Source organism: Podarcis tiliguerta (assembly GCF_965153285.1).
Source record: "Podarcis tiliguerta genome assembly, chromosome: 5".
Taxonomy (NCBI): Eukaryota; Metazoa; Chordata; class Lepidosauria; order Squamata; family Lacertidae; genus Podarcis; species Podarcis tiliguerta.
The window spans coordinates 93,735,429-93,747,658 of NC_139538.1; the positions used below are offsets into that span (position 1 = coordinate 93,735,429).

The 12,230-nt window shown below is 44.3% G+C and overlaps 1 protein-coding gene across 2 annotated transcripts in view; it reads left to right on the forward strand.

Annotated features, from left to right (window-relative positions):
* Nucleotides 1-419: 419 nt before the first annotated feature.
* The window catches only part of SEMA3E (semaphorin 3E), a 171,249-nt gene continuing 159,438 nt past the window's right edge, over nucleotides 420-12,230 (forward strand). For both annotated transcript variants that reach the window (XM_083440749.1, XM_083440750.1), the window contains exon 1: nucleotides 420-1,422. In XM_083440749.1, coding sequence (XP_083296875.1) covers nucleotides 1,311-1,422 — 112 coding nt within the window. In that variant the 5' untranslated portion in view covers nucleotides 420-1,310. The remainder of the gene's footprint in view (nucleotides 1,423-12,230) is intronic.

Consider the following 12,230-nt stretch of genomic DNA (forward strand, 5'->3'; position numbering starts at 1 on the left):
AATTGCTTTAGGCAGCATTTCTATTCAAAAGTAAGCCCCATTGAGTACAGCTGGACTTACTCCCAGGTAGCTATGTATAGAATTGTATCCTGCAGTTTCTTTTATGCAACGGGACTATGAGTTAAATGTGTTTCTTTAAGAGTATTTAGGCTCTGCTACGTTACTGCAATATGGACTGAAAGCAAAAATATGTTTCGATCTTTGAGTGCAGTAAGTAAATGGTTACCTTCCTATTTCCCTTTAATGTGTTAGAAAAGAAAGACTCCTCTGCGGATATCTTTGTAATATGCAAAATGCAAATTCATTCCCATTTAATTGATTAGCGCGCACCGGGGGACAATTATTTAATGGCTTGACAGCCCGTCTAATTATCTGTCTGTGCGTCTGGCTCTCTAGATACAGAACTCGAACCGGGAATCGGCAGCATCGCTTGCTTTCGGCGCGTGGTGGCTCAAACCGGGCTTTAGGAACATGCTCCCTGCTGCATTTCCCCAAAGGGTGGTGGGGCGGGGAAGAGAGAAACGTGGACCTCGTCCCTGGCCATTCAGCCCCTGTTCCCGGGAGGACCGGGGGCGCCCATCTGCACGTGGCCGGAGATGCTCCTTCGAAGAAGCCGCTCCCCGCGCCGGCACCTCGCCAAATCGCCCTGAACTTTGCCAGTGACTGCAGGGAAGCAAGCTGCATCCCTGCTTGGGGGTGGATCCGACAACTGCAAGAGCCCTTCTCGGTTCCAATTAGCCAAAGGAAAGAGGGAGAGGGAGACAGGGAGGGAGTGGAGGTGAGCTGCGGATTGGGGGGGGGGGGAGGAGAGGAAGGAGTTGCTTGGCAAGTCCGAGCAAGGGGCTGAGTTCTGGAGAGGACCGAAGAGGGCTGCTTCTCTCCTCCAGCACCCGCTTGCGCGCACGCACCTCCTCGCCTCTGAAGGAATTGCCTCGGAGCGAGCGAAAATCGCAGCCTCTTTCCTGGACTCGAGTCGCAGAGTTTGCTGCCACCGAGCCCAACAAGACGCAACAACGCAGCCCACTTGACGCCTTGCTTGTGCAGAAAACCACCGTCTTAGGGGAGGGCGCCTTCTTTTCTTCCTCATTCTTCCTTTCTTTCATGATATTGGCCAGAAGAGGAAGAAGAAAACGACTGTTTCTCCGGAGATCCCTGAATTTATTCTCCTGAAGGATTTCCCATGAAATGCTCCACGGGGAACCCCCAAGATCTAAGTACTCTTCGGAGTGAAAAGCGGAACTTCTGAGCTTTGCTATTATCGATTTATTAACCCATTAAAACAAAGAACACCCTCATTATTCTGGGGCAGCATGGCAGCTACAGACCTCTTCATTTTGGCACTGTCTAGTGTTTTCCTAGACTTCTGGAGTCCGTGCCACACGACAGACACAAGCCAGCCAAGGTTACGCCTGTCACATAAAGGTAAGGCAACGTCTGTCTTTTTGTGTGAAATGCCTTTTTAAAAAATAAAGAATGCTCTCATTGGCATGGAATTGTGCCAACAGCCGTAAATGCCATTTTCTCCCAGGCGTTTCTGATGGCGTTTTTTTAAGATTTGCCTTCACAGGACAGCTTCGTTTCCACTCTTGGCAAACACGTGCACCTGCGTTGTACTGAACCAGCCAGGAGCTTGTGTGTCTTGAAGATGCAGACAGCAGAGAGCGAAACTCTTTAATTCACGTTCACCCTCAGCAAGTGTGAGCAAGTCTAGATGCTGTGATGTAGCAGTCTCTTTAAGATGAGTTGATGAAGGAGGCTAACACAGCCAGCATCACACACCTGGAATATGTTCAATTACCATGCAAAGTGGGGATGTCTGAATTCTAGGAGTTTGCCCCTTAAAAATATAAAGTTATGGGGGGGATGTACTGAGACTTCTCTGTATTGTGAATCTGCTTCCTGATTCAGGCAGAACCAGCCCAAGCAAGCAGCTCAACTTTGCACTTCTGTGCTCCCCAAAATAATCATTAGGGCACCCCAAATTGGTGTATATATTGCCCTGCCATTGAAGGACTGATCCCCATTAAGAATTAGCAGGCTAAATTGAATCTCTCTTTTTGGATCTAGGCTGAGTATTTGGCAGAGTGGGGGTGGGCTGGATTCCTAAGCCGCCAGATGAATCATCTTCCAAACGAACAAGTGTCATCACACTGTAATTAAGCTGACTGACTGCCAATAGCGGTCTGCTTCCAGCTTAAATATATAGCCCAAAGTCAAATGTTACTTGACTAGAAAATATTTGTGCCTTTCTGAACTGTTTCTCAACTCTCCCGGTTTAGTGAAGGCAAGAGTGTCAGAAAGAAACCACCTCATCTTCCCAAATCCCAGAGTTTAAAACCGCGCATCTGCTAATATTTCATCTCTGCGTAATGCCTGCAGCAACCCAGGAAGTTAGACTCTCATTTGCTCATGATGGGATTTGGTAAAAAAGCTGCTTTGACAGAGAGGCTAACCTGTGGCTTCTAGGGAGCAGGGGCTGAGCATTTGCCTAGTTCCTTGCAGAGGCAGCATAGGTTGAAAAGTTATAAACCCAGGAGCAAGGGCCCCCGCCCCCATACCTCTGGGTAAACATGCCTGCACCCTGACTTCCACTACAATGGTTGCAGCAGATGGTGCTTCAATGTCCAAATACCAAATCTACATTGAGCCTCATCCTATTCATGTGTAAGGAAGTGTTATTGTGTTCAGTTGGGCTTATTACCAAGTTAATGGAAATAGTTCTGCAGCTGTGAAGCCACATCTCTGCATATGTATACAGGCATGTGCATATGTATACAGGCACTTTGTTCAGGGGGGCTTACCCCAAAGAGAGGGTGCCGACATTTACTTGGGAGCTAAGCTCCATCGAACTGTGTGGGGCTTGCTTCTGAGTAGAGGGGGCCTGGCTGTTAAGGCTCCACACCTGTGTTCACGTTCTTGGGAATAAACCCCATGTCATTCAGTGCGTCTTGCTTCTGAGTAAGCTTGTGCCCTCCAGATGGTTTGGACTACAAATCCCAGCAGCTGTGCTGGTTGGGGTTGATGGGAGTTGTGGTCCAAACATCTGGAGGGCTTAGCAAGTACTTTTCTCAAACCAAACTATAGGCAATAGAACTATTTAACTGGTTAGACTTCAGACATTAGAAAACTGCTGCATTAATCTTAAAGTGTTTCTCAGATTTCTTCTTTCTGATCACCAGTTGGAGTGTTTAAAATATTTTTGTCATTATTGAAACTGAGTAATGCCCTTTACACAGGGATGATACTGATAAGTAGCTTAGTATTATATGGCCATATATTAAGCCATATATTAACACTATGGTTATAGCCATATATGAACCAGAGTAATTGCTCACCATTCCCTGGTTCTCTACTCACTATTGTGAGTTAGAACCCCCATTTTGACACTAGGCATGCCCTCTAAAGAGAGTGGAAGGAGGAAACTCCATTGACCAGTTTGATTCTAGTTGTGGTGACAGGTGAACGACAGGTTGCCAAGAGGAAACTGGGAACTGATCTTCAGTATGCATCCTTGAGTTGCAACTATGCTTCGTAGAGTGATACAAACTGCTAATTGCAAGGAGAAAACAGAAAGATGGAATGAACAACAAAGTTGACTATTCTAATTTATCAGAGTGTTTTGCTCAACCAATACTCTAGATTAGGTTTGATTTTGTTGTTGTTTGTTTGTTTGTTTATACCTCACCTTTTCCCTTGACGGGACTCAACATAGCTTATATAAAAATAAAAACAGCTAAACACATATATTTAAAAAAAAAATTAAAAAATGAAACATTGATAGAATTGCATGATTAATAAAATCACACATGGCTTACTATGGTTTGCATAGCACATCCCCACAAAGCTCTCTGAAGCACAGTTGTATGGGGCACCCCATAAGAAATAGGTTTGTGATTTGTCTGGATCTAAACATCGGCACCAATCAATGTGCTTGCAGTGCTGGTGGAACATTCCTGCCATGTGCATTTATACCTGAGTTTCATTCTGGCCCAGAGGTAAAAGTAATGTCTCATCGTTTGAACAAACAAGTCATCGATTGTCCTCACTGAAAGGAAATGGCTCGATTGATTCTCCTCATTCCCTCCATAAACATTTTTTAAAAAATATATGAAAAAATATCTGGTTACAGGGATTTCAAATTACCCTAGCAACTATTAACCAAACAATTGTCCTCGCTGGAAATAATTGCGGCAATCAGACGGTTGCGTAAAACCCCATTGATCTCAAATTGACATCCACACATAATACAGTCCTGCGACTATCACAATGTGCAACAGTCAATTCCCATAAAGTGGACATAACTTTAGACTGACTGTGTGCAGTTTTGTGTCTGAGGTGCGTGTGTTACTGTCTGAAATAAATAAACCTCTTTTTGTACTTCTGCACAGCAGTACATTGGTTGACAGTCTGAGCTGGCTTCCTGCTAGGTTGCTATTGGTATTAGTGCTTCTGCATTCACTTGCTAGCATAAATGTTTTCCCGATGGTTGAAATGAATAGTGCATTTCACTATGTTTTTCTCCAAGTTTTGCAGGGAATCAGTAGCAGCACATCATAACTCTGGCAATTCTTTTACATGGAAAAATGTCTTTCCTAGATATTGCTTGTACTTGAGTCAGCCGCCATTCATCCCAATGCATTCTTCAATATGATGAGAATTTGTCAGGTTAAAGGTCCATTTTCCATGTGCATTTTACAAAAGCATATAGTGCAAGCTATTTATCATGAGTAAGCGGCTGCAGCTTGGGTTGTGGTGGTCAGAGCAATGGGATGGGGAGGCCCAAGCAATTCGAAGCAACAGATTTGCTTGGATAGCTCAGTTGGTTAGACCATGGTGCTGATAACGCCAAGGTTGCAGGTTCGATCCCTGTATGGACCAGCTGCATATTCCTGCATTGCAGGGGGTTGGACTAGATGATCCTCAGGGTCCCTTCCAACTCTACAGTGCTATTCTATGCTATGCTTGTACCCTGGGAACAGCAATGGTCATTCTCCCAATCCAAAGAACCACAAGAACAATGGGGAAATGCTGCTGGTGCTATTCAAACTTGTGTGCATGATTGTCTCCCGTCTGAACTGTATAGTCCAGAGGATGTTGCTGTGGGTGCCAAGGGCACAAAAACATAAAGATATAGAGATTGCACCACAACCTTTTCAGCAAAGACAGACTAAGAAGAAGAAGAGTTTGGATTTGATACTCCGCCTTTCACTCCCCTTCAGGAGTCTCAAAGCGGCTCACATTTTCCTCTCCCTTCCTCCCCCACAACAAACACTCTGTGAGGTGAGTGGGGCTGAGAGACTTCAAAGAAGTGTGACTGGCCTAAAGTCACCCAGCAGCTGCATGTGGAGGAGCGGGGAATCGAACCTGGTTCCCCAGATTACGAGACTACCGCTCTTAACCACTACACCACACTGGCTCTCTAAGCTTTGCAGCAAGTTGCCATTTCGTTGTAATTAATCCCACTGTGTGCCTAAAATGTAACATTCACATTAGCACTCAGTGTTCGACATTAATGAGTGCATGCAGAGTTCTTATGATGTGACAAAGCACAATGGAGAGTTATTATTTTAAACAAAACCAAGCACCAGCCCTCTATTCACCCGGTGCTTTCTTTATCATGTGATATGCAGAATTAGTAGAAGGCGAAAGATTTCTGCGATCTGAAGAGAAACCACAGTGTGATGTGCAGAATCGGTGTGGATATGCCCTATAAGAATAATAATAGGATCATAGAATTATAGGGTTGGAAGGGTCATCTAGTCCAACCCTATGGTGGCAGTGCCAGAATCTCAACTAAAGCACCCATGACATGTGGTAGGCTGGTACTAGGTTTTGTAAGAGCCCAGCAAGTCTACCCTTCCAACGGTTGACTTATCTCAACTGGAAGCACATACCAAGGAGGCTAAGGGAAAGGGGTGCTTAACTCAGAAGGTGGTCTTGCCAGTGGGGAGGAAGAGGAGTGTGGGGGGGCGCACCATCCCTGGCAGCGTGCCATCATGGCTGCCCCCCTGGGCTGGGTGCCACGCCCCCTGGCAGTATGTCATGCCCCCAGGACGCCCGCCAGCCCTGCCCCTGCCTGCTCTCCACCCCACCCCCCGGTGCCGGGGCATGAAGCTCCGCCACTGGGTCTTGCTCCAGGAGTTCATATTCTCCCCTGAGGTTCCAGGCAAGTTCCTCCTCCTCCTATGAAGAGTCCAGGGCTCAGGACTTATTGGGCCACTTTCTAGATTTGTCTATGGCAATGAGCCACACTACACATCGGGACTGTGTTGCGCACAAAGCACTGTTGTGTACTACATGCTAACATTGAGATCAAGCCTCAATCCCAAACCATGTTGTTTAGAATCAGCAGATTGGTGTGACCCAGCCTTAAACTCTATACAAAACTGCCTAAATGGCTATTCACTTCCCCAGGTGTTAGAAATTCTTACTATGACATTAACACACACCCGAAAAAAATTGTACTGGAAGGTTAAAAGAAAAATTACAGTGATTCTGCCACAGGCCAAACCCAGTCCCATTCGCAATGCACTAATTGGATTTTGTTAACTGCCCCTCTCTCTGTGAGAAGCCTGAGGGCAGGCTCTTGTTTTTGAATGGAAGCTTGGATTATTGGGAAAAGGCAAATTCTGTACTTGTTTCCAGACGCGGCATGAAGTACACATAGCTGGGATTCAGATGACTTAAGCTCGCTTTTTGTGAAATTCGAATGCTAAAATATTTCACCCATCCAAAATGTGTTTAATGTTCACTCCAGTCTACGTTACTCAAATACTCCTGCAGATAAATGCTTAACTAGTTAGATGGCTAAACCGGCTTTCCAGAAATGTTACTGCAGAAAGCAATAAAATGAAGTGTGTGAGAGAGACAGGCATAAATAAGACCTTCCACTCTGAAGTAATAAGTTGTTTCCTTCATCGATTGGTCTTTAATTGTCTTGTTGATGGCCAGTGATTTGTTACACTTGCAGTATTATGAAGTGTTAGGTAGTTATGTACATTTGTGAGGTGTAACTTCTTAAACAACTGCTTTCCATCTGTTTTGCTTGCCTAGATTGACTAACATTAAGACTCAGGTAAGAAAGAGCCCACTTATCACTCAGCGCCTTGCCAGTCACGTTCTGAACTCTTGAGAATGCATTGTAAATATTAGCATTTTTGCAAACATCTTTATCTTCTATTTTCCCTCGTAATTGCTTTTGGTGATAAACTGACATGCAAAAACCTGTTAAGAAGAACAGTATAATTAGTGCCTGGTGCATGTTTTCATGAAGCCATTCGTGATTCAGAAGCATCTTACAAAAGAAACTGCAGTTGAACATTTTAGTGAAATTCTCATGGGTGGGGTTTTTACTTTAAGATGGAATGAAGGGCTTCCCTTAAAAACAAGACAAGTAAGAATACTGTTATGTACTGAAGTTCTCACCCTGGGCCAGCAGGGGGATACTGTAGATAGTTTTCACTCAGGTCCACATATGCAAATAAGGAATTGAAAGTGACATTCAGTGATTGGATAGTTACAGACAGTTGTTACTGTTGCGTTGTAGTGGAGCTCTATATAAGCAGGTTGGCTGAACCATTCAGCTCAGTTCTGTTCTGGGCCTGTGAATAAACAAGAGCTGTTTGAAGAATTGCTGTGTTGTCTGATATGTTCACCCACAACTTAACAAATACCAGTCTCAGGCCCTTGGTAGCCAGCCTCCCCAGGTCCCCATACTTTGGGTACAGAACAGGAGAAGACATTGTCTGTAACTTCTCTCATGGGGAAGGCAGTCAGGGAGGCTGCAGGGTGCTGGGAAAACATTTAATGGAAATAAAATCACACAAGTCACCCTTACCCATCTCACAATGATATGGTACTATCTACCCCATACACACCGAAATTAGGAAGAAATTCTGAAGTGCTCTGAGAACAAGGAAGAAACACAGAGGCCTCTTTTTTGGGGGGGGGAGAGGGGAAATTTGAGGAACTGGGATGTGAGGTTTCAGTACCGTACTAACTTTGACTCATATATTGTGGTTGCTGCCTTTTCTAGGTTAGAGAAAAGAGATAATGGACGGACTTTTGTAAACCAATAAAATTATTTTTAAGAAAGAAAGAAAGAAAGAAAGAAAGAAAGAAAGAAAGGGATAAGAAAAGCACTTGAGTCTTCTTCAGGAATTCGTCATGTGCATGCATGGTAAAAGGGGATTAGCCCTGTCCCCAAAGCCACACATCTTCTCCCATTCCTGTTGTGTTGGGCATTATTTCTGAGGAAGGTAGTCTGCACCAGTAAGTGTTAAGTTATTGTGGGAGAGGCGATGGGGATTAGCATGCTAGCTCCTCTCTCCGCTCATAGCTGTTGTCCTCATCCTCCAACCCATTTAGGGTGATCTTCTGAACTGAGAGCATTCTGTGCCCATGGAAGATGCTCAGATGTTTTAGGGGGATCCTTGGGAAAAGATCAGAGTTCTAAAATACATGGGGAACCGCTGTAAGTACAACAGGCTTCCCATTTCATAAGCTGACCCTCCAAATGTTGGGGGATGACGAGAACAGTGATGAGGTGGCAGAGCTAACACGCTTGTCCTTGCTGCTCCATCACATGACAACGTATCGCTTATTGGTAGTGTCTGAAAAGGTCTGTAGTTGCCCAGGGTTCTAAATCACAAGGGGAGCTTCCACCTATGAGCAGGATCCTTGCTTGAGAAGTTATGCCCAGCAGGGCCACCTGTGTGACTTTGGGGTTGGACACATGAACTCAAAGCCTCTTTTAGCACCCTGACCCTCTTCATGCAGCCAACACCCAAAGAAAGCTTTGGTGGAGGAGAATTGCATCTTATGGTTGCTAGAGAGCAAGAATGCTCATCTTCCACAACAAGGGATAAGGGCCAACTTGAAAATCAATAGCAAGCTGAACAGCAACTTATTGTGTATTACATGCATAATGAAAAGTTAAGACTTTGCATAATGTTCTGCACAAATGCCAAGACTAGGGAGACAAACTGCCTTTCTAATCTCCTTTGTACCTTAAATGTTGACTGGGTACACAAAAGGGTGGGCAAACTTGAGGCTTGTTGGGCCATCTTTTTCTTTTCTTTTCTTTCTACTAGTACCCCAAGATCTACCAAGCTGAGTCAGGTGCAAATGACATAGAATTAAACTACAGGATCACATTCTGAGCCTAAGAATTTGTTTTCAGTACCTGAGTTCACAGTTCACAAAAAAGTCCTGCCCTACTTTGCTTTCTTTGATTCAGCAGCCTAATCTGGATGGGAAAATCATTTATTTGTTGCAGTTGGCCAACAATTAGCCTGTGATTTGCACAACTCTGTCTTGAAAGTGTGGCTTTAAGTATTCCACTTCCTCACCCTACGCGTTCCCACTTTACTATTGAGGCCTGGTTATTTAGACTTTAAGCACCCACCATGGAATAGCCCCAAAGCATGTTGCCAAGTGTTAAATTGTGGGTGAACATATCAGACGACACAGCGATTCTTCAAACAGCTCTTGTTTATTCACAGGTCAGAACAGAACTGAACTGAAGGGTTCAGTCAGCCTGCTTATATAGAGCTCAAGTACAACGTCACTGTAACAACTTTCTAAAACTATCCAATCACTGAATGTCACTTTCGATCCTTCATTTGCATAACTATCTACAGTATCCCCCTGCTGGCCCAGGGCAAGAACTTCAGTACATAACACCAAGTATGGCAAATTCTATTTTAACCCCTTGAGGGGCAGCTCGTACCCATGTTTTCCTTCTCACAGATCCCAATGCTGGGTGGGGGTGGGACACACACACGTGTGAGAGATTTGTTCTTCCACCCCTAGTACCTGGAGCTAACAATGGCCAATTGGGTCTCCTTCTTCTGAGTTACCCAAAGGGCAAAATCTTGAGCATTTCAATGTTGTGAGAAAACAACATCTGTGTCTATGACGCAGGACTGGTCACAGCAACTTCACATATCATGGGATAATTGCAGTTATTGTTGTAAATTCAATTTATATCCTGCTGTGCCTCTTAAAGGAGCCCAGGGCAGCCAAAACCAAAATGGCAAGGCAATACCATTTAAATGAAAACGTGTTTAAAACATTTTAAAACACATACTTGTTTCCTTTTGACTTCGTGAGAAATGTAAGTGTTGGAATTCTTAGGCTTGTAACAAGATCCTAGAAGCTACATAAAATGGCCTCAGCATCGTCTTATTCTTTGGTAGCCTAATGTCATGGATCTAATTCTACTCTGGTGGTCTAGTCTGTAGCTGATAAGTCTTCCAAATTGCAATTATTCACATGGCCCACAGAGACAATTGCACATTTATATTAAGCCGTACTGTATCTGTTTACACGCCTTTTTCTCTGCCTGCAGATATAGACTTGAGAAACAAACATGGAAAGCACAGGAAACAGACACACACACACACAAAAGTAGGCTGCTCATAGTGTTTGAAAAGGTGAGAATTGTATTATGGCGAGAGCTTATATGGAGTGTGAATACAAACAGGAATGATAATCGGAATTTATATGTGTTTGGGAAATGCTACACAGCAAGCTGTCTGTGACATTCTTGAGTCCTCTAAGAATGCAATTGTACTAAGCACTGTTTACTTCCACTCTGTTTTGTAACTTAGTCCATATATAACACAGTCAGACAAAAATTGATGCGGTTGATCAAGCTCAAAAATATATACCGATTGCATGATTTTTGCGTATTAAGATCCCAAGATCTCCCCCAATACATAAAGACACAATTGACACAGAATTTAGTTTAAGGTTATTGGCATAATTTTGGCCACATCTTTATTGATTACAGATCGTGAGTAGTTTGCTTAGGCATTGGTTTCTGACTAGCTCACCTGACCTCAGCAGGGCAGCCCTGACGACTGGACACTGGCAAAGGTCAGTACAGATGGGGGAGCATTGGACCAGGCACAGTCTCAAGCTCACCCCAGATGCTCCCAGTGGCTCTGGCATGGCCCTAACCCCTGGAAGGGGATCGGACAAAAGCAAGATGAGCCCCTGGATTCCTTCAACAGAATACCCTTTCGCACATTGGGAGGGGCAGGTGTGACAACCTCTGCTCCACTCCACCTTGAACCAATGCCTAACCGCCAAACCTTACAATGTTGTGACGATTTGCTACGCGGCAGGTGAAACCCAAATGGCACCAGCCAATCCACCAAATGGGAAAATTCCTATTGGGCCCCTGTCCCTAAACAGACGGCCCACGATGGCATAGCAAGGTCATAATGAACCCTAAATATAGGGAGGGTGGGAGGGTGATCCGATGTGCAAAGCGAAAAAGAGGAAGCTCAATGCAATGTGCAGCGGTATATAAAGGTCTCTTGGTTAATGCATGAAATGATCCCAATGGCCAGATTTACCCCAGCAACCAAGGGTTGTTGTGGCTATCCAATCGCTCCCACCCACACAAGCAGTGAGGTCAGTCCTGAAGATCTCACTGCAATGCGTGCTCTCTGGGAGGACGATATGATTTGTTAGATTGGCCAGGTTTACAGCAACTGCTCAAAATTTGAGGGAAATGATTTGTTATTATGTACAGATAACTTGCAACTTATGCACATTTAGCTTGTGTGCATGCAGCTTTAAATGCTTGACAATTTTTTTAAAAAAAGGAAAGGGAGTGGGGACCTCTGGGAAAAAAGACAGGCACTCCCACCCACTCTGGAACCCAATGTGTTTTGACTATATACGGTTTTGGCTTTATGCACAATGCCCTACGTAAGTTCAGAATTGCCTGTATTGCCGTATTGTTGTGATTTATCATTGTAGGCTGCCTTGTGGAGATGCTTTCTTGAAAGGTCAGTTATATTTACAAAAAAGCAAATCCCTTGTATTTGTTCAGACTCATCCTTAGTTTTCCTCTAGAATTGCTCTACTCAAGAGTACTGGGGAGCGAAGCGAACAAGTGCAGTGCTTCTTCACATATGGAATAACATTAATTATCACTATTATTTTGCCAGAAGCTGTGGTAAAGGCTTAGATGGCCCTTTAAAAGGAAAAAGTACATTTTGGATGGGTCTAATCATAGTTGTCAGCCATGATGTTCAGGCTGCCTCTGTTTCTGAAGCAACCTTCGCTTGCACAGACTCTGCACCTTGGAATAGCAGGTGCTGGGGTCAGCCCTCTTCATGCTTGGCTCATGGGCCCGATGAGGCATTGACTTCCCACTGTTGGAAACAGAATGCTGGGCTGTATGGACGCTTGAAAGCATTTCTTGTATTACG